This window comes from Nothobranchius furzeri, chromosome 5, assembly GCF_043380555.1.
Source record: "Nothobranchius furzeri strain GRZ-AD chromosome 5, NfurGRZ-RIMD1, whole genome shotgun sequence".
Lineage (NCBI taxonomy): Eukaryota > Metazoa > Chordata > Actinopteri > Cyprinodontiformes > Nothobranchiidae > Nothobranchius > Nothobranchius furzeri.
Window position 1 is genome coordinate 76,433,683 of NC_091745.1, and position 22,677 is coordinate 76,456,359.

Sequence of the window (22,677 nt, forward strand, 5' to 3'; positions counted from 1 at the left end):
GCGTTCACCTGAACTCCAGGCAGGACATTTTAAGGTGATCTGTGTACTTTCCACCTCTTTTCATATCAATCGCCCACCTAAACCTCGAGACCACGGTCAATCATAAGATAGATGATAGTAATCGTTCCCTGTTTACTGTCTTTTGCCAGGTGATTAGGGATTTCTCCGTAACGCTGAACTGTTATGAGATTTATCGGCTGTGAGATGCTAGCTGTTTCAGGTGATTGTCTGAAATATTGTCATTCGTCTTTTCTACACAACTGAAACGAGTTCACGGTGGCAGTCAAACTGCCGCGTAGGTGCTTGGAAAGGAAACGTGAAATTGTTAAAGCTGTGACAAGACGGATTAGGCGTTGAAAATGCAAGGATGGTTATTTCAACCGGGTTTACGAGGCAGACGTGACTTTAGCTGGAGCTGTGAGGACAAAAGTCGTTAAAGTGAGATAAAATTATTCATTGTGCTTTTGATGGCTTTTGGTTCTGCAGAAAAACACATTTGCTAAAATCTCTGTAACTAACACAAATGCACATTTGATTCTATTGTGTTTCTTCATGCTCATTCGAAGAGGTTGTGAGGCTGGAAAGAACTTTAACCGTAAGGTTTTGCATGTTTTTAATCATTGCATGTTGAAAGTTCTTCTGTCGTCGTCAAAGTGTGTGTGTGTGTCGTAACCTTGTTCTGTCTCACGGTGTTATGAGATGTGCGCCGTGATGAGCTGGATGTCCTTAAGATGCTTCCGTTTACGCTATCCCACTCCACTGCGTAATCAGCTTCTACTGTTCATCAAACGATGCCTGCTAATGACCTTTAGACTTCGCTTTTTAGTTTGAAACTGAACACAGCCCTGCATGTTCTTGTGATGTATGCCGAGGTCCGTCCAGCCCCAACACTCCTTAAATGAATTCTGGCTCCTGCGTGATCGCAGACTCAAACTGTTAGAGCTGCCGATTTTCAGCTCGCCGCTTTGGATTGATTTTAAGGACTTTGCTGAAAGGATTTGTAGAAAAGGACACTTTTATGGAGGTGATGTGGAACTAAACTGAAAGACTGCACTGTGAAAAAGAATTCCAGGGATTTTTCTCCTCATGACCTGCCGTCGTCACCTCGTTGGGACGGACTGGAAAATATCGTGCTGATCTCTGCAACGTCACTGACTCTGTCAAAGGATTTAAGCAACATTGAAAATTGCAAAGGTTTGATTGCAGAAAATGGGAGCTGCACGTGTCAAACGCCGCTTCAGTGCTGTGGTGGATGGGCCAGTGGAGGAGGAGGAGGTCATGAGGCTGGCACAAAGTGCTGCAGATACAGCCAAGGCGGGAGAAAGCCCAACGGAGTCAAGGAGCCCAACCAGCTCCTCTCCGTCCCACACCCTCAACGGCAAAGCTCTACAACTGCAGAGCAGCACCAGCAATGCGCGGAGACAGAGCGCCATTGGCGAGCCAGCTCGGGGAGATGAAGGAGAAAAAGATGAAGTGAGAGCAGAAAGAATGTGCCAAAGGCCAAGAAATACAAGAGGTAGCAGTGTAGGAGGAAGACAGGATGGCCCTTCATCACCAGTCCAGGGTTCAGTCTCTTCCCTCTCCACTACTAACCGCAGACGCAACAGGCGCTCAAGCCGCCGGCCCCGACAACGCTTTGTAGGCAAGGACGGACGCTGCAACGTCACCTTCGTCAACATGAGCGAGAGGGGCCAGCGGTACCTCAGTGACCTGTTCACCACCTGTGTGGACATGCGTTGGCGTTGGATGCTGGTCATCTTCACCCTCTCCTTCATTCTCTCCTGGCTTTTGTTTGGCTTCATCTTCTGGCTAATTGCCTCCGCGCATGGGGACCTCTCCATTCGGCTTTCCCCCAGGCCCGGATCAGGAGACGCCGGCTCTGGAGGAAAGCCTGATGGAGACATGGTGGTTGAGGAGCCATGCTTTCTGCAGGTGAACAACTTCATGGCAGCCTTCTTGTTTTCTTTGGAGACGCAGACATCCATCGGTTACGGGTTCAGGAGCGTGACCGAAGAATGTCCCCTGGCGGTGTTGGCGGTCGTTGTGCAGTGCATTGTGGGCTGCATTATTGATGCCTTCATCATTGGGGCGGTCATGGCAAAGATTTCCAAGCCCAAGAAACGCAACGAGACTCTGGTGTTCTCCGACTCAGCCGTGGTGGCGCTGAGAGACGGAAAACTCTGCATGATGTGGAGGGTTGGAAACCTACGCAAGAGCCATCTGGTAGAGGCCCACGTCAGAGCACAACTACTCAAAGTAAGCTGAAGATAGATGAATGATAAGAATTGTAAACATTTATTAAAGAGGTCGGTTTGTGTGGTGTATCAAATGAAAACGATTCCCACTGTGAGAGATTCGGGGAAAGGGAAAAGATTGCAGGAGCAGGAGAGAAAGGGAAAGCTTAGACCATCTGGCCTGTTTTAGCCATAGTTAATGAGAACTTGTTTTATTTTTCCTCAGGGGTTTGGAAGACTTACCGTGGATTAACTTGCCTACAATTCTTTAACTGAAAACCATTGTCCTTCCTGGTCTCATTTTTCTGTGTAGGCCAAATATATTTTAACTTCTATTAAGGTTGAAGCTATGCGCATCTTGGCCTTTCATAGTCTTGATTGCTGCTTTAGTGTGACGACATATAAATAACCTTCAGAATGACAAATACCTGCCTAGCACTGACCGCTCGCCCCATCAGCACAGACAATTCTCTCTCTCCCTCTCTCCCACCTCCCTTTCTCTCTCTTAATAGCATGGTCATAACAAAGTCCAACCACGGCAGATGGGATTAGGTTTGCTAGGATGAAGGAAATACAGTTCCAAATGCTAAAGCTAGATCTTCTTTCACAGAAAGGGGTGGGAGAATTGTAAGCCTAAGCTTTGGCAGTGTGACTAAAGACTTTTAAATGAAGCTCAAAACAATAACCATATGCTACCAAATGTTACCCAAACACGTAAAAAAGGACAAGACAAAAAGTTTGCAATGCTTTTGTTGTGATACCTCAAAAAAAAAAACAAGGTAAATGGATACTAAACAGTTTTGGCTAACTTTTAGCACCCCCCACCCCCACCCAGTGTCGATTAGTAAAAACAAAAAGTTTAAATGATGTCCTTGTTGCGCGTTCGTCTTCTTAACACCTTAATCTAACTGCTGACATGCCTCCTCGGCCTTCATTAGTCTCTACAGGTGTGGCTCAAATCAATCAAAGATACTTTATTAATCCCAGAGGGAAATTAGAGTTTCAGTACACACAATTAAGAGATCAGACATACATACATAGACACATGACAAGAATTGGTGACTGTGGTCATTCGCAACCCTGAGTCGCGCTACCGTACTAGAGATAAGAGGGTTTACATGAGGATTGGTTCAGGTGGAGGGAAAAAAAGGCACTTCAGAGTTACCCTCCACCAGGAGGGCAGCTTTGCTATGCAAAAAAAAAAAACACCTCAGACAGATATGCAACAGACTTCAGACAACACAACATAAGTGTTCACTAGGTGGGATGGTGGGTTGGGACTAACCCCTCTTCAGTTGCAGCCACGATGAAGCAGCGCATGTCACCTCAGTGTGGATAGGGGGAGGAGCATTGAGGGTTGGAGGGTTGCAGTGACCCTGGACGCTTCAGCGGCCTTCCCGCAGTCCCGCCCAGGATGGGAAAGGAGACAGAGTTGAGTTGCCATAGCGACGGCACATTCCACATATCTTCTGAGGGGGGAGTTTTCATTGGAGCCTTGCTGGCTCAAGGGCGCCAGATTCCGATTAGAAATTGTTTTGGGGCCAGACAGAGATCATTTCCTCTCTGTCTTACAGTTTGCTGTGTTTATGATCTAAAACATGCAGGAAACGCACTGGAAGCAGACTGCAGTGACGGCATGTCAGCTTCACTTTAGTAAGTCCAACAGGGACCAGACCAGATACTCTGAAGTTGCAAGAGCGGTATTCTGACCACAGGGGTAGAGATCTGAGTGACATTTCATTAACTCTGTAAAGGATCATTTTAGCACATACAAGAAAATGACTCAAAAATGTGAAATAGTTATAATGTATCCCCTTAACGGAATTTTTAAAATCAGGATATTAATTGCCAAATTTATTTTTATACTAAATATTTTGTGACCTTGGTTCGTTAAAAAGATACTACAGTTTTCTTGACGAAATGTTGAGAGGAAAAGTTGTGATAAATAAACTTTTATGGTTTTTGTAGGTAGGTATTTAAATGGCCATGTTTTGGTCAGGGCAGATTGACAAGCTAACAGCTAGTTTAGGTGATGTCTAAGACCAAATTAACAACTTCTCAGCCTATAGCAGCCTGAGTGGGGGTGGATGGGCGTGGCCAACTCCAGCCCTAAATGGCACCCGCTCCACAAAACTATTTAGTGCAGTTTTTAGTCAGCAGAGGGCTGCAGAGAGGTGCCAAATGTGAAGCTGGTCAAGTTTTTAACTCAACAATCACTGAGATCAATGTTAAAGCTCTAGCTTAGATAAAAATATTTATTGTTACTAAAACTGCTTTTTATGTGAAGCCTGTTTTATAAAGTTTTACACTACTTTTAATTTAGCATAATATGATTATTTGCATTAATTTTTTTGTTTATTTGCAAAAAGTTTAAATAGAGTTTATGCATGTGAAGGAAACAAAAAGATTTTTCATACTCACTACAGTTCCTGCACACTCAGAAAAAAAAAGTACATATTGCACCTTTAGGGGTACAATGTGTTTTCACTGGGGTGGTCCCCTCAAAGGTACGATTTCGTATCATCAACTGTGAGTAAAAATTTGTACCCTTGTAATTTGTACCTTTTTACATGCCAAACCTGTACCTTTGGGAACAAATCTGCACCCTTCATTTAAAGTACAAAAATAGAGGTCATGCAGAGAGTTTGCAGACCAGGATGTGAACCTGGGTTCTCCTACTTACAAGGAAACTGCACCAATCACAACATCACTGTGGAACTGTGTATGAGTGCTTTTATTTTTAGATGATAAAAATATCAGGACGCAGATTCAAATTCAAAAGTACTTCCTACAATTATTTACTTTTCAAATACAATGCCGACCTGTTAAACTTATCAACAGTCCTTGTCAAAAGCTATTAGAATGAAATTAGTTATCCCAATATTTATGCTTTCAAAACTAAATTGAGTCACACTGTTTCTTTTAAAAAATATTGAATTAGTTAATGCATTTTTTGAATTTATTGTTAATTTCTTAAAACCCAACAAAATATTTTACAACTATCTTTCAGTGCTTACACAATGGTGAACAGGAAAACTGTTAAATCTATTTTGAGAAGTATAGCTTTTGCTAATGGATGTTTTTTTAGTGAAGGAGATCATAAACAGAAATGGTACCTTTTGAAAGAATTGGTACAAATGTGTACCTTTTACTACCAAGGAACCTACATGTACCTTTCTGACAATGAAAAAAGTACAGATAGATACCCAGTATTAGTACTTAGACTGAGTTAATCTCATTTTTGTCCCTTGGGGAATGATAATGTACCCTTTCTGTACCCTTATTTTTTACTGTGTGTGCAGTCTGAGACACTTTCTGCAGGAATATCATACCCGTCTTAATGCTCTGATCATCTTCTGCAACATTTTGTAAAGCAATGTTTTGTTGTTGATTTTTAAATAGCTGCCAATCCACTTTGATCTTGATTGAGCTTAGAGTAATCATTGGTTAGAACTAATCTCTGTTTCTTCAAAATTAGGCTGTTCAAACTGCAACTTCCAACCTTAACCATAATGGAAATAATTAAACGTGTGTAAATCGGTTGAAACATCAAATACGATTCCACAAAACAGTGACTGCTTCTCTTTTTGTGCCCACCTTTTTCTCAGCCAAGGGTGACATCCGAAGGGGAGTACCTCCCACTCGACAACGCAGACATCAACGTGGGGTTTGACACGGGCACTGACCGAATTTTTTTGGTTTCTCCTGTGACAATTGTCCACGAAATCAACGAGGAGTCGCCGTTTTTTGAGATGGACAAGAAAACATTGGAGCACGACGCAGAGTTGGAGGTGGTGGTCATACTCGAGGGTATGGTTGAGGCCACAGCAATGACCACGCAGTGTCGTAGTTCCTACCTGGCCTCTGAAATCCTCTGGGGACACCGATTTGAGCCTGTGCTCTTTGAGAAGAAAGGTGGCTACCAGGTCAGGAAAGAATTAGAGACATAAATGTTTGAATATATGCTTAAATAGTTCATTTCCTCAATTCAGTTCCTGAAGTCAAATGGTATTCCTTGTTATTTTGAGTGTTGAGTTTTCAAGTAGTTTATCTAAAGTAAAATGTTAAATATGAGCACATTTTCTGTTGTTTTGTGAAGTGTTAGCACTCAGCTAAAGACCATCTGGCCCTTTTTTCTAGGTGGACTATTCCTTTTTCCATCGGACATATGAAATCCCAAACACCCCGTTGTGCAGTGCTAAAGATCTGGCTGAGCAGAAGTACATCGAAAGCTCCCGCTCATCATTTTGTTACGAGAACGAAGTTGCCCTGCAGCTCGTCTCTCCAGAAGATGAGCCGGATCAAGCGTGTCCTTCTCAGCTGACCCGAAGGCTGTCTCTGGCAGAACACCTTCATTGTAACTGAGTCCCAAAGAGTTGGAAGCTTTAGAGAAAAATACACAGAATACTTTGGATGAGGATAAAGAGACACAGACAAGACAAATGGACAGGGGGGGACCAAAAGAGAAACAGATTGAGGTGTAAATGGGTAAGAGAAGAAGGGAAAGCTAAAATAGGAGAATGTCAAGAGTTTAGGATTTGAGTTTGGGAGATCTCGACGGTCCTGTTCTGATCAGACACAGAGAGGAAAAGTAAAGGAAAGGATAGGATTTTGATCATCGCTCTGACCTCGTTGTGTGATTGGCCCTGGCAGTCTTTCAGGATCATTGAATACATCTTTGTTTTTAAGTCTCACCTCTGGCCCACCTCTACCACAGCACTTTCATCTGGCGTGGTGCTCAGCAGCCCCACTCGGTGGCGTTAACCTGCAGCTTCATCTTCAAACTCCTGATCAGGAGGGATGGTGGCCTCTGTGTGAAGTGAATTATCTCGTTATTGCTGACTTGTTGCTTCGGTGATGCTAACGGTAAGTATGGACAGCGTCCTTTCTTCGATGCTGCAGGACTTTGGAGGAATGTACGACATGTTGGAGCACAAAGCAAAACAACAGTAAGGGGAAACCGTTGAAAACAAGCAGCAGTTTTTAACAGTTTCTTCTTGACTAATGTTCTGTATGTTTGCACTTTTGGGTGGAAAATGTTTGTGGATTGTAACGTTTTTTGCACTTATTTTCAGTGTTTGCAGATTATTTATTTTTTGTTGGTTTTAAAACACATTAACACAACTGGACTGATGTTACTCATATTTAATATCTACAGGATCCTGTTAAGTATCATGTCACTAAAAGCACAAATGCTGTTGTTCACAAAACTACTTATTAGTTCTGTAGATGCACCATCGACCCAAAATGAACTCCAACATCAGAACAACTCAACCCTCAGAAACTGAATGGGAAATATTTTCTGTTGATGGAAAGTTGGGTTGGTTTGTTTTTTCTATATCCTGACTTTCATTTGCACAAGTGGATCAAAACACTACAGTTGTAGGGATACTGTTGTATTTTTGAACTAATTTACTAATTTCAGTAACGTTTCTCACTATAACATGAGACTGGTGCTGTGGGTGGTGCCTTTGTGACAGACCAGAGAATTTCCTTCATCAGCAGCCGTTCGTTTGATTTGCTCGCTGCACATTTTTGTGTTAACGTGACATGATTGCAGCATGTTTTAAATACACAAGAAAGTTCTGTGACTCTATCTTGCATTATGAGTGCTCAGTACCCTCGTTAACATGAAGAACCTCGTAGCTGTATAGTAATGTAGACTGTAAAAACTGCACTTTATAATACAAAGCACCTGGAATGTTTGTGTTTATTTAAATATTTTTGTTATTTTAAACTGAATCTAAGTATTTAAGATGTTTCGAGAAAGATGGGGGTGCAACACGTAAAAGTGTTGACCAAATCAGCCTTGTCGACGCACAGTTAGATTTTTGTTGTTTGTAATTTGCACATAAGTGAAATATGGAAGCTAAAATAACAGACGAAGCTCTGTTGTTCCTTATTGTTGCAGCAAAGTCAGCATCAAGGGTGTAGAGATTCACATGTGTTGTAAACCCTCTCGGGCTCAAAATAAGTTTTGATAAAAGGACAAACAACTAAGTCCTTCAGGGGTACTTCAGAGTTAAAAAAATGCTCAAGAGATACGAATGTGGAGTAACCAGGTAGGTAGGTTTTAACATTGCAAATCTGCAACGCCTGCCTCCAGAGGGTTAAAAAGCCCCTGTAACCTCAGGCAGAGCATCAAAAGTAGACAGCATTGTGTGAGTTACAGTTTGCTCTGCTTACACCTCTTCTTCATGACTGTTCTATTTATAAGCTTCACCAAGGGTCATGTCATTCACCCTGCTTCCATGAAGTGTAACTTGACCCTAAAGCGCCATCACTTTGAAAAGCTTTGAAAACTTGCCAGAAGAGACAGCTTGTTGGTCATCGTATTGTTTGTTTTGGATCCAGCGGCAAGTAAATGGCAATGTTTCCTAAAGAAATTAGCTTAATAAATTTCATTAAATATGTAGCAGGTTTTTTTTTTTGGGCGGGGGGGGGGGGGTTAAATGTCATTTTAAAGTGGCCTCAGGCACAGAGCACTTCCAAAATAATAATAATAATGATAATATTTCTGTTATGGAGCAAATAAACATTTGCTATTTCATGGCTTGTTTATTTCTTATCTTATATGTTTACAAGACTACCAACCATTTTCATTGTAATCCACATTTGGTTCTGCTGTGATTTTTAATGATTAATATTCAGTTTTAAGTTAAACTGAATGAATTTTATATAAAATAACGACATTCCATTTTTGATTCTTTTTTAAACACAGATAACAACAACATTGTTTTAGATGCTTCAAGCTGTTACCTCTTCACGTACACTGACAGAAAATCATAAACTGAATGTTCATGTATAGAATTTCTAAATTTGGTGCGAATAATCAACATTTCTCAAGCTGACATCTAAACCAGTGCCACTATCACCATTAAATAAGTTATTCCTGTAAAATGTGGCCGCAGTTATCCGGTTAAGATTGTAAACATTTTAGAGTTGTTGTTTGTTTTTTCATTAAATCTCTAAAAGACATAACGTCGTTGTTAATTTTTGTCTGGAACCCCGGGATTTTGTGGAATTTTAAAGGACAGTCCAAATGACATGTCTGGGATCAGATCGTTGCAGCTAGACCGTTTTAACTGTTTTTAGATGAAAATCACACAAATCAGATCCCAGATCAGTGACTGCGGACCCTTTTGCCGTAAAGGGGTAAACAAAGGCCGCGCGAATCTCCCTGCTCTAGCGCGAGGGTGCTGAAGGCACCTGCTACGACAATCCGATTGGTTAGCATACACGTCAGTCACACATAAACCCGCCTAGTGTCTATTTTCATTGGTTAAAATCGAAGTTGTCTACGCTGATGTTTACGTGATTCGTCGACGCAACCGTTTTCTGCCCATTTCAGGGCGGAAAGCTTTCGGTGAATTACGAGGCGGGTCTGCGACTTGGTTTTCACAATTCAATTGGAGTTTTTTCACCGTGAGGCTAGACATAACCCGTGTGGTGGTACCTGGTTGGTCTATCAGACGGAAGCGCATCGTCGGGGCCGAAGCCGTCGAGTTGCCCTCAGTGCTCGCTGCTTTATTCGCACCGAGTGCGTGCGGCTTGCTTCACACAGAGCAATGCGATGATAAACGCCGCATATGCGGTAGGCTACACACCTATCTGGCAGGGAAATATCCAAGAAACAGCTTCACCCCGGTTCTTTTAACGCTGCGGCCATACCCACTTCTCAGAGCGGAACCTAAAGGTGAGACATTTATTTACATTTATGCTAATCCAGCTAATGGTATATCCTTTTAATGTATCATATTTCAGTGGAGCTGGGCTAACCTCGCGCTGGCTTAACGTCTAAACATGAAACATAATGAATTGATCTTAAGAAATAAGAAGATCCGAAGAGACACGAGGTCAAACAAACTGTGTAGCCGTGTAGAGTCGACCTAAATATTAATTAGATACAGTCATGTAGCTTGTTATATTAATAAAGATGGCCAATAGATGGTGTGAAATTGAATGGTTCCCATGCGGCTTTCTGATGTTTCATTCCACCTCAAGGTGTGGCCGTCTTCGTCAGTTTTTGCGCTGCTTTCAGTTGAAATAAGCAGGTTATTTATAGGGTTGACGCCGCATCTGTAGGTCTGTGCAGCCGCAGCTGTAATGATCACCACCAGCGGCTTAATAATGTCACCTTTCCTCACTGTCCGCCTTCAGTGAGCAGATGCCTCCTCTGTTTATCACCCCCGATGCGCTGCTGCCACTGAGCATCAAAGCTGAGAAAAAGGCGTTTCCAGCCCCACCATTAGTTAAACGCACCCTCACATAGGGAGCGAGGGAGCAGCACCCACCCCCCCGCAGTGGATGACCTCAGTCCAAACTCAGGTTTTGTCTGAGCCGGGTGTTGTTGCTATGGAGGAGAGGTATCGGAATTTGGCAACTCCAGCTGCTGCAGGAGTTTGCTGGTTTAGGCTGTACTGCGACAACCCAGAGGTCTTTCCTTCAGTGTGTGTGTGCGTGTGTGTGTGTGTGTGTGTGTGTGTGTGTGTGTGTGTGTGTGTGTGTGTGTGTGTGACACGCTGGCATTGATTGGGCTAAACAGCATCATATATTACAGCTGTATAGATAAAGCACCCTGTGACAGCTGATAAAGCTTACAGGCTAGAACAAGTTATTCTGTTTTGTTATAATTTTTTTCCACATCTTTCATCAGTGTCACTAGTAAGTCAAGATTTATTTGTAAAATGCCTTTAACTGAAAGTGAAATCAGGACAAAACATAGTAAAAACAATGAAAATGTATCAGAATAAGACATTTGTGGCAGCAGTAGCTCAGGAGGTAGAGCGGGTTGTCCAGTAGTCGGAAGGTTGTAGGTTCGACCACCTTGGCTTGTGGTGGTCGGAGGGCCTGGTGGCGCCTGTGTTGAACAGTCTCATTTCTGTCGGTGTGCCCCAGAGCAGCTGTAGCTACATTGTAGCTCATCCCCACCAGTGTGTGAATGGGTGGATGACTGATTGTGTTGTGAAGCGCCTTGGGGGGTCGTAGAACCCTAAGAAGGCGCTATATAACCATTTATCACTGCAAAGAATAACAAAGTCAGACTCATCACAAAGAACTAGTTTTAGTTTGCAAATAATTCACTTTGATTCAGTTCACTTAAATCAAATCAAACTTTATTTATAAAGCACTTTTCATGCATAGGATGCAACCCAAAGTGCTTAACAGATTAAAATAACCCATATAACCCACATTCCCTCCCTTTCCCACACTTAAAGCAATTGTGACAGTTTCACCCCCAATCCACAAACCATTCCCAGGCACACACACACACACACACACACACACACACACACACACACAAATAATAAATATATATATAAATAAACGCTAACAGTTCAGCATGATGTGAAGCTTCAATTTCTAATCTACCTATTTATAAAGTCTGGACTCAGATTTGGGTTTAACAGCAAGCCAACACAGACCACACTAAGTCGTAAATGCATTAATCCAGTGTAATTTGTTGGCTACATTAAAAAGGTTCTAATCTAAAAAATAAAAGGAAATATCTAGTGCCAGTTCACAACAACAGTCATGTCAAAACCAAAAAGCAACAAGTTAAATTCACGTCAGATTTAAGCCAACAGTAAGTTCAATTTAATTTGAAAGAAATGTGATTTGCTAGCTTATTTAATGCCAGTTGATCAGTTTTGCCCTTTATAAAGGAACAAGCGTTTGGATTGATGCTTCTGTGAAATGCCCCATATAAAGTAAGCACAATACAAAGAGTGACAGTATTAAGGAAAAATCCCTTTTCACATATTTTCAGCAACATTTCATACTTAAAGTGACGGTGTGTATTTTTCATTGCAAGCGGTATGTTTGTGCTTGAGTAAGACCGTACCAATGGATGCCCATTAGGGTCAAAAGTAACTGGAAGTGCAACCCCCAGCAAAATGGCAAGCACATCAGACTCCCTTTCATCACTGGCAGCAAATGAAGAGGTAGATGTGTAAACGTTTATGAATGGTGAAAGCTTTGTAACCGTTTGTAAATGCTGTATGTCCTCACAGGCTCCCGTAGAAGGAAACATGGCGTCGCCCAGAGACTTAGACCCACGCTCGTGTATTTTAGGCCCAATTTTTATGGTTATTATGTTATGAAACCACCAACAACATATATTACCAGAGATTAATGGTAAACACTGCACATTGACTCTTTAAAGTTAGGAAATAACACAATGTTCAGCATGTTTGTTTTAATGGCCTCTAAGTTTAGTAAGAAACATGAAACCAGCCTTTTAAAATGATTAACAGCTTTTTAACACCACTGTGGGATTGCATAGTTTCCAGAGTGACTGGCTGGGTGTCGGCAGCTCTTTTGTGAACATGTTCACTCCACGCCCAAAGTTGTGTTGGAGCTACAGGTATGGTAACGGCAGTGCTGGGAACAGACTGAGACGCAAAGCGGAAAAGGCTTAGACTGAGGTGTGTGTGGCAGGAATCAGGCCTGATGACATACCTGCAGAAGCATCGAGATGCCTGACTTTTTCCTACAAGCTGGGACAATAACTGCCTGTCGAATCAAAGCTGGTTTTCGCTTTATTCCACCAGCTTACTCTAGATACCTTAATTATATTAACGCTGTGTCATTTAGCTCAACGGATCACCAGATTTATCCCGATTTAGTTGTCAAAAAGTAGTTCTTATTCATATTTGGGACTAATACGATTACCATAAGATGGAGTCGTGACTAAAACCGTTTTACTTTCATTATTAATGCTCATAGATTCTCCTGTTGATGTCCCTGTATTCCACCAGATTCTTTTGTGTCATTGAAGCACAAACACGTTCAGCTTCACAAAAGTGACAGACATCTTCACACCTTCAGCTTCGTGGTGATGACATCTCCTCCTCCGCCCACCCATAAAGCAAGCTTCCTCACAAAACCCCTGCAGTTCACCGCTCCTGTTGCGGTGCCGCTGTCAGTCTGACTGTGGATTGCCTTCATGTGTCAGAGCTGTAACCACCTTTAGCAACTGTCACCCCGTTGCTCTCGGGACATCAGCGTCCGGAGGTCCCTCCAGTCTTCACTAACTCTGTGAACTCTCCTCTAAGGATTTATTTCTGATTTGTTTTCATCACCTAACCCTTTCTTTCACCATCCCTCTCCCTCTTTGCTGTCATGTCAGGTTATCCACTGGATTGATGTGTCTTGATGTCCCTTCACCCAGAAGTCTCCCTGTTTGTCCTCCATTCTTGTCTTCCTCTCGATTTGCCTCATCTCTAAATTAGGCCAGCCTCGGTCGGATACGGGCTGCCCGTTACTTGCGTGCCGCTACATTGTCATACCAGAATTTGCGGGTGTGCACACAGAGCGTGATGTCTCCACACAGAATCACACCAGTATCTCCCAGCCGTAGAAATCATCCACAGTTCTAACTCTAACTCCTGCTGACCCCTTTTCTTTTGTGTTCTGCTCTCGTTTCTCACACAGTGCCAGTAATACCATGTCCAGGTCAGCGGGGGGCAGCATAAATGATGTCACTCGCTTCCTATCAACAGGTGGGGGGGGGCCAGGATCCCCCAGCTCAAGTTCCCCCACGTTTTCCGCCGCCAGCCAAGCCGACTGGGCTGCAAAGAGGCTGGTGTGGGTGCCGTCAGAGAAGCATGGCTTCGAGGTAAGTTGTCAAGGAGAAGAAGTTTGTGTTTTTATCCCACATGGTCATGTTGATTAATTAGCACCTTCTGGGTCTTGATACTGGCGTTCTCATACGTTCCGCCAGGGTTTAAGGGGTTAAATCATTCAGGGTGTTATAAGAATAAACACTTTTCAGAACCAAATTCCATTTATTTTTTGCAATTTGTCTTAACATTCCAAATCTGAGATCATGGTTCTCGACCGGGAAAGGGTGGCTGGCCAACTCCGGGTCGGGGGAGAGGTCCTACCTCAAGTGGAGGAGTTTAAGTATCTCGGGGTCTTGTTCACGAGTGAGGGTAGGAGGGATCGGGAGATCGACAGGCGGATTGGTTCGGCGTCTGCAGTGATGCGGACGCTGAGCTGATCTGTCGTGGTGAAGAGGGAGCTGAGCCAGAAAGCCAGGCTCTCGATTTACCGGTCCATCTACGTCCCAATCCTCACCTATGGTCATGAGCTTTGGGTAATGACCGAAAGAACGAGATCGCGGATACAAGCGGCCAAAATGAGTTTCCTCCGTAGGGTGGCCGGGCTCAGCCTTAGAGATAGGGTGAGGAGCTCGGACATTCGGGAGGGACTCGGAGTAGAACCGCTGCTCCTCCAGATCGAAAGGAGTCAGTTGAGGTGGTTTGGGCATCTGGTCAGGATGCCTCATGGACGCCTCCCCGGGGAGGTGTTTCGGGCATGTCCTGCCAGCAGGAGGCCCTCGGGTCGACCCAGAACATGTTGGAGAGGTTACATCTCCAATCTGGTCCGGGAACGCCTTGGGGTCCTGCCGGAGGAGCTGGTGGAGGTGGCCGTGGAGAGGACGGTCTGGAGCTCCCTAGTTGGGATGCTGCCCCTGTGGCCTGGACCCGGATAAGCGGAGGAAGACGACGACGTCTTAACATTCCTGCTTTTCACTATCCAGCGTTAATAGTTTTGTAATGATTTGCCTTCGAGTGTGTTCCCTCAGCCAGAGGCGTGTCAGGCAGGTGACACTAAGCAACATAGGGTGTGTGTGTGTGTGTGTGTGTGTGTTGTTTTTAAGTCATGGAGCATTAATCGTTGTGACACTGAACTATTTTCTCCGCTATTGTCTGTCTCACTGGAGTCCTTACTGGCACACTGAGGACCAGCAGCTATCCCAAGACTGCTGATATAATATTGATGTGTCCAACTCAAACTTCAGATGCTTATTGTATGTTTCTACGGGTGCATGTTTTAGGATGTGACTCATGAATTCAATGTCCTGTCTCTGAGTGTCCCTCTCTCAGCTGGACTGGTTTCATAAAAAGCTCTATGAATAGAACAATACACTCCTTCAGCTTCTGGATGTTAAAGAGGCCATGCAGAGACACTGACTTCGTTTACACGCATGTTCTGAGAATGTTGCAGAAACACACACAGACATGGACGCACACATTAAACACGCACGCTATTTAGCAGTTTTATATTCTGAGCACTTTCTCTTGTCTGCGTCTAATTTACAGTACAGCCTCACAGATACGTGTGTGTGTGTGTGTGTGTGTGTGTTACATAGTAGACTATGATCAGAGCCATAGTTCTCCTTCCTGTGCAACAAGAGTACAAATAAAATAGGTCCTCTGATCTATCGCCATCTATTCTAGTCTGCTGTCAAATTCAATCTGTCACACACACACACACACACGCGCACACACACACACACAGCAGAATCAGTTTTTGTGTCTCCTAATTCATATATATTCATTAATTGTGTTCATTTTCTAGCAATCTTCTACCTTGTAAGTGACCTTTGACCTATGTTCTATTTTGAGCTGAAAGAAACTACTTTTCAGAAGCTTGAAACGGCAAGTTTCCTGCAGTTTAGCTCTGTGATGGGTTTTATTTTTAGTTAAAGCTGCTTTTATGAAAAGTAGCGGCTGTTTTTAGAGCTTCTCTGTTGGGATCTGAGGCCGCCTCATCATGCTTCTTTATTTCCTTCTCCAAATTAGAACAGAATCAATGCATTCAGTTAGGGTTAGGGTTGTTCAGTGTTCAGTATAAAACACTATTTATCATAGGCAGGCTTTAAGTATTGCAGAAATATGTCAAAGCCAAGGGAACTTCATTATCATCAAGGGGCGACCTGTTATGCAGACCAGCAGAGAATAAATACAAATAAAGTACAAATATACAACATGCATCATGCAGGACACTCAGCACACAGGTATGAGCTAATACTGCTGTCATTGTGGTGAGCACAGCAGACTAATGAAAAGATCTTAGCTGTTGGGAATAAATAAACGTTTCTGCTTGTTCTTGTTTTGGTACCTTGTACCTGGGACCAGATAACAAGTCTCCACTCGTGGGAACAGGGGTGACTTGGGTCAGCAGCGTTGGCTTTGGCCTTCTTAGAGAAAACACATCCCTGTTGATTATTCTAACTTGTTTTTGTTTTTTATCCCGTTTTTCCCAGTCGGCCAGCATTCGGGAAGAGCGTGGCGATGAGGTGGAGGTGGAGCTCACAGACAGCCAGCGGAAGTTGACTCTGTCCAGAGAGGAGGTGCAGCGGATGAACCCTCCACGCTTCAGCAAAGTGGAGGACATGGCCGACCTAACCTGCCTGAACGAAGCGTCGGTGCTGCACAACCTCAGAGAACGATACTACTCCGGCCTGATCTATGTGAGTTCAGGGGCTAGCGATCGAAACCTAAAACTGAAAACAAGTCCAACACAGCACCCAGGCGAGGCGGCGTTTTCTTTTTGAACCTGATATGAGCTGGTGAGAGAAGTAAGGAGTCGGTTTACCACCCTGTGTGAGGAGGCAGCGGGGGTGTCTTCAGTTTCAGCTGCAGAAAACGGGGAACCAAAACGTAAAAGCAGAATTAAGAGAGATGCAACAATCTGTTGATGATTGGCAGAAATCAGCTGCGTGTGCAATCACAGCAGAAAAATATGAAAGTAATACATCTGAACTTCTCTTAATGGCAGGACTAACGGTTGATGTGGAAGATATGGATGGTAGTTAAGAGCAAACAAAGATTATTTGCATAGCTTAGAGAGGCATAATACAACGGGTGATAAGAGAGCGGTGAGTCCTAAGACTTTCACTTCAACTGGAATGCAAACTAAAGCATTAAAGGTGTGGTTGACTGAAAAAAAATACATTTTTTTTAATGTATTTTCAGATTACAATCGGTCACTCTGAGCTTTTCATGCAGGCTGAACATGAAAATAATCCCCTACACCTTGCTTGAAAAATTGTTCCAAAATGAAAGTTGAACCCACATCTTTTTTATCTGTGAATTCAATGCCGTTTGGCGAGTCTCAAATAAAAATTTGGGCATCTTACTGTAAAAAAATACCATTAATGTAAAAAAGAAACTCTAAATAAACTATGTTCACATCCAGAATCAAACCCGGGTCTTCTGCACGAAAGTCCGGCATCTTACTCGGTGAGCTAATGCGCCAGTGACATCCTTTGTATCTATAACATTTATATCCTTGATGACAGCTGAAACAACGTTCAAAGAATGGTTCGGAGCGAAAATGGCTATTTTGTTGCTAATTTGCAGGAAATATCTAGAAGAAAGTTCTACAGAAAGTCGCTAAGGATCCTCAGAAATGTAGCTAGCTTTGTCACTAGGCGTTAGGAACAGCGACAAAGTGGCACTGCCTCTCTCTCTGCTGCTAAAGCTACGGATAGCAAATGCTACGGGCGATGCCTGAGCGTGAACGCGCATGAAGCAGCCTGCTCGACCCGAGCAGCTCTCTTTTTCTGTGATTTTACAGAAAAACAGGCAATCACAGTAAAAATGCCAGGGCTCATTCTACAGGACCAGGGCATAGCAGGAGAATGTATGAAGAAGACATTTATTATTTCTATACATGTTTTGGCTGTCAAACTTCCATAATGCCCCTTTAATTTTCTACTTCTTACATTGGAAAGGAAAGGGCAAACAGGAAGGGGACATTTTAGTGGGCTGACTTAGGTGTGCTGATTAGAGTAGAAGGATTTATGTCGTATAAATTGATTTCTTTTTGACATTTCTGGTAATAATCTCAAGCAAGAGCCAACCTGCCTAATGTCTCTTCACTCAAACATTAATCGTTCAGAGACAAGCCGTTTTATTTACTTTGCAGACGTATCACCTGGCAGAAACCACTTTCTACGTTGGATCGTGTTTCTTTCATTTGGCCGAGCTTTTGAAAAGTTGTTTTCTTATTAGTTCTAGTTTGGTTTTGTAAAAAAGGAGATTTTACTTCTCCATTTTCCTAAAAATAGAAATAAAAGCCTACATTATTTCAACAACACTATTTTAAGAGTGAAAGTCTTATCACTAGAAATCCGAAATCATAGACATGAAATAGGTGCAAATCTGCCATAAAATGTCACTTTTCTGTGATTTTTCAGACCTATTCAGGGCTGTTCTGTGTGGTGGTGAACCCCTACAAGAACCTGCCCATCTACACAGAGTCCATTGTGGAGATGTACCGGGGGAAAAAACGCCACGAGATGCCCCCGCACATTTACGCCATATCAGAGGCGGCGTATCGCAGCATGCTGCAAGGTAATCCCTGCTTTCTTTGACCTGTGACTGACTCTGAGTCCCGTAGCTATCTCAGACATGGCGTATCGGCTCCGTTCAGCACTCCGTATCATCAGTGATCTTTGGTCGCTAAGCCTCAACAGGAATGCTTTCAGAAGGTGTGGTATTTTCTCCACCTGGGTTGTTATCAAATGCTTTAAAAGTGAGAACAGATACGTAAGACAGCGTTTTCACAAATGAGACTTGTGGGTGTGACACTCCTTGTTGCAAAACTCCAGTGCAGTGAGGTACTGGTGCGTTCGATGCGGTGAGTCACATGTTTATAACGATACACGACAGGCATTTATTTTGCTATGCCCTGCTTGTCGGGTTGACTTTATGAAATGAGACACGGAGGGTTCCCAGCAAACATTTTAAAAGCAGTTAAAGGTTGTGCAACATTTCTGCCTCTGCGTGTCTACCTGAAGTAATGAGACAGGACGGATGGGGCTGTGTGTCCTCAGCTGCCATGATCCCTGAGGGGGCTCGGGGGTGGCAACGGCTGCAGGTGTGTTATCACAGCGATGGAACCTGTAGGACCAGTATGAATTCTTCTGAAATGAACTCGTGAGAATGTGAAACAAACAAATACCACCAGCCTTACAAGCCGTGTCCACCCATCCACTTCCACTGCCGTGTGGTTTGGCAGCCCGGAGAGACCAGTTGAGCTGGTGACCAGCTGCTCTCTTACTGCATGAATCAGAAAGCGCGTGTGACACAACACACAGCGATTTAAACGGCAGGGCAGTGGAGTTCCTGAATGCTTCTGCGTTAACGTCACACTTTTAAACGGTTTCATCTGATTCTCTTTTAAAGACTTTGGAGAAATAAAAAAATCCATTCGACATCCTTCATTGTGCCGTGAATTCTTGTGACAAAACCTAAGTTTTATGGTGTTTTTCTGCTCCACAGACAGAGAAGATCAGTCGATCCTCTGCACGTGAGTAACAAACGCCGAGATCCCACTGGGTCTGTGTGTTTCATTAACATCCAGAGCATTTCTGTAGGCGTCCCGCTGAAGGCGTGCTGTGTGCAGGAATCACTTTCATTTCATTTTCTTCTGTGCTTTTATCTTTTCAGATTTATGCTGACATTTAAACCAATTTTAGATCTCAAAGCATCACCCACTAAAGCTTTTCTTTATTTCTATTTAGAAGCCGTGTTGGGCAAGTTACTTCAAAACTGTAATGCATTATTTATTACTTGTTACCCTCATTTTAAAGTAATTCATTACATTACAATATTACTGATTTTAAAATGTAAGGCATTACACTACTTTTGCATTACTTTCACCAAAACGACTTCAGTATGAATCTGGTCATGTGACGCTCAGTGAGCTCATGACATATATGTGGAAGGTGATGTGGTGTCTGAGCTAGGATTGCTGTTAAAAACAGTCAGATATAATAACAGTGCTTTAAAATGATTGTTTATTAAATAAAAGCAACAACGATCTGTACTCAGCACGCTGCCATCTTATAGGGCCATCTGAGCAGGAAGTGAGGTGGTGGGGGCTCCAAGCCTATATTTGCCTTGGTCCCCAAATACCTTGATACGGCCCTGGATGTGGGACTGACTTCTGGGGTGATCTGATTCTATCACATGTATAAATATTAAATACTTATATATTATTGCTTTTCACTGGTAAAAATGTGTATTGGGGATAAATCTACCTACTTTTTTCCTTTTCAAGCACTTTGTTTTCTTGATTTTATGTGAATAATTTCCAGCCCTTTCTCTCTCTAACCTTCCTGCATGCTGCATGTTTTCTCCGTCTTCCAGAAAAACTGTAAACTAGATTTCCTACTTTCTAACTAGTCAGCCAAAGGGATCCACCGAACGCAAAAAAAAAAAAAGCTTAATATGCGCTGCGCTCCAGCAGCAATGAGTTGAAATCACCGGGGCACAGATTATGAACTCAGCTGAAAAGTACATGAAGTACCAGAGAATATGGGCTGATATAAACGATCACAAACGAATGACTTTGTTTTGGTGGAGCGATTTTGTGAATATAACAGCGGCCGCGTGCAGGACGCAGCTGCAGTATTTGAGCCATCACCGCTGCGTCCTCTCTGCTCATAGAATGCCCGCAAAGCTGAGTCCATAAATGACGTCATATATGTGGATACTGGATCTTTTTTCAGGCTTCCCGCAATTTGAATTTTTAGGAAACCCACATCTTGATTCTGGGTTTAAAAATGCGTTGTAATTACCGCGTTACTGACAAATGTACCGAGTACATATTACCATTTTCTTTCCCTGTAATGCCTTACATTACCACATTACAGCAAAAAGCAATGCATTACAGTAATTAATTACATTTGTACCGCATTACTCCCAACACTGTTTAGAAGTACTGAAAATTTATTCTAAAGACTTAAATTGCATCAATGTCTATTGCATAAATTATTCAATTTTTGACACAAATCAAAACCATAAAAAAGTCCAAAGTTGTGATCTGTAAGAGCACCCTGCCTTCATACTTCACTGTGGACCTGCCTTCAATGTCTTCCTGCCATAATCTTCCTGTCTGGATGTCACCCTACATTCGTCTTACACAGCAGCCGTTGTAATCTAAGCAAATAATCTGCTTCTTTTCGATGTTTCATCTCAGCTATTTTAGCTTGTTTTCCCTTCATTCTCCTCCGAAAGCCTGAGCACGTTCACAGTAGTGACACAGGCTGTATCCTCCACACCTGTGCTCTGTTTACACCTGCAGACCTAAATGTGAGCTTTGTTTATTGTTGGAATGAATGTGTGTTAGGCCACTTGTTCCTGTGCTCTCCTTCTAAAAATATGTTCCTCCTTCACAATTACAAGCCTTACATAGTTTTCGGTGTTTTGCAGAGGCGAGTCTGGAGCTGGAAAAACCGAAAACACGAAGAAAGTCATCCAGTATTTGGCTCACGTCGCCTCCTCACATAAAGGTGGTACCCTGGTCAAAAACAAAGAACCTGTACAGGTATGTAACTGTGGATCTGAAGTAATCAACACAGTTTATTCTAGGGTATACATTTTACTCTTGTTTCTGATCATTATAGCCTGTTTATTGAATTTATTTCCATTTCTGCTGCCATAAATAGATGACAGTGACCACTAGGGCTGAACAATCTATCGTTTTTGGACCGAAATTGCGATTTCAAACAGCACAATCACGTGACAGTCAAAGCTGTGGTTTTAGCAGTTTTGACTGATCCAGGATCAGTTGTAGAGAGAGAGAGAGAGAGAGAGAGAGAGAGAGAGAGAGAGAGAGAGAGAGAGAGAGAGAGAGAGAGAGAGAGAGAGAGAGAGAGAGAGAGAGAGAGAGAGAGAGAGAGAGAGAGAGAGAGAGAGAGAGAGAGAGAGAGAGAGAGAGAGAGAGAGAGAGAGAGAGAGAGAGAGAGAGAGAGAGAGAGAGAGAGAGAGAGAGAGAGAGAGAGAGAGAGAGAGAGAGAGAGAGAGAGAGAGAGAGAGAGAGAGAGAGAGAGAGAGAGAGAGAGAGAGAGAGAGAGAGAGAGAGAGAGAGAGAGAGAGAGAGAGAGAGAGAGAGAGAGAGAGAGGCCTGATTCATGCTTCTCCGTCAGCACGGAGACACGCAACGCCATTATCCGTCCTTGCGGGCCTGCTGGAGAGCCCCGCAAGGACGTACGGAGTTGAGCTCTCTTTTATAAACATCCGTCCGTCGACACCGCCGCCATTGCGCCCTCAAAAACATAGAGAGCCGAGGATAACTAGCGGCAGACACGGAGAAGCTTGAAGAGTGTGAACGCTTAATTCTCCCGTGACTGGAGGAGTGAAAATATGCACAGCAGGCGTTTGGTTTGTGGACGGAAATGACAAGAAACGTGGGTTTAGAGGTGGTGAGCGCATGAAGAGGTGGAGGAGGATGAGAGACAAATTTGTCTGTGTTAAAAGTCTCCGGAAGGCAGGATACCACAGAACAGCGCTACGCCCTCTGGTGTCCTGGCGGGGATTTGCTTTGCAACACTCCCCAGGAGACGGAGAAGTATGAGGGCAAAATGCCTCCGTCCGTGCTCGTCTCTCCCGGTTGGAGCTGACGGAGAAGCATGAATCAGGCTTAAGAGAGAGAGAGGCTCCTCCCACATCAGCATGTTCAGGCTGACTCCTAAAGCTTGGTTTATGCTTCATCAGCGCGAGTGCGGAGTCGCACACTTTAGTTGACTTGAAAGCTCAACTTGTCTTTTAAAAATGGTCTGAATGTTTCTGACGGCACACGTTAGTTCAGACAAGCTAAGGTGTCGGAATGCGTGCGTCTCTCTTGCGGAGCTGACGTT

At 43.3% G+C, this 22,677-nt stretch overlaps 2 protein-coding genes across 8 annotated transcripts in view; both read left to right on the forward strand.

Annotated features, from left to right (window-relative positions):
* The first annotated feature begins 986 nt into the window (after window positions 1–986).
* On the forward strand, window positions 987–6,794 carry kcnj14 (potassium inwardly rectifying channel subfamily J member 14). Its single transcript, XM_070551157.1, has 3 exons — window positions 987–2,256; window positions 5,843–6,160; window positions 6,375–6,794. The coding sequence occupies exons 1-3, from the start codon at window positions 1,210–1,212 to the stop codon at window positions 6,597–6,599; spliced, it is 1,590 nt and encodes a 529-aa protein (XP_070407258.1). The 5' UTR covers window positions 987–1,209; the 3' UTR covers window positions 6,600–6,794.
* Window positions 6,795–9,696: 2,902 nt separating this feature from the next.
* myh14 (myosin, heavy chain 14, non-muscle) overlaps window positions 9,697–22,677 on the forward strand; it is a 40,077-nt gene continuing 27,096 nt past the window's right edge. For all 7 annotated transcript variants that reach the window (XM_070551150.1, XM_070551152.1, XM_070551155.1 and 4 more), the window contains exons 1-6: window positions 9,697–9,930; window positions 13,671–13,854; window positions 16,291–16,497; window positions 18,229–18,385; window positions 19,316–19,343; window positions 21,251–21,365. In XM_070551150.1, coding sequence (XP_070407251.1) covers window positions 13,684–13,854; window positions 16,291–16,497; window positions 18,229–18,385; window positions 19,316–19,343; window positions 21,251–21,365 — 678 coding nt within the window. In that variant the 5' untranslated portion in view covers window positions 9,697–9,930; window positions 13,671–13,683. The remainder of the gene's footprint in view (window positions 9,931–13,670; window positions 13,855–16,290; window positions 16,498–18,228; window positions 18,386–19,315; window positions 19,344–21,250; window positions 21,366–22,677) is intronic.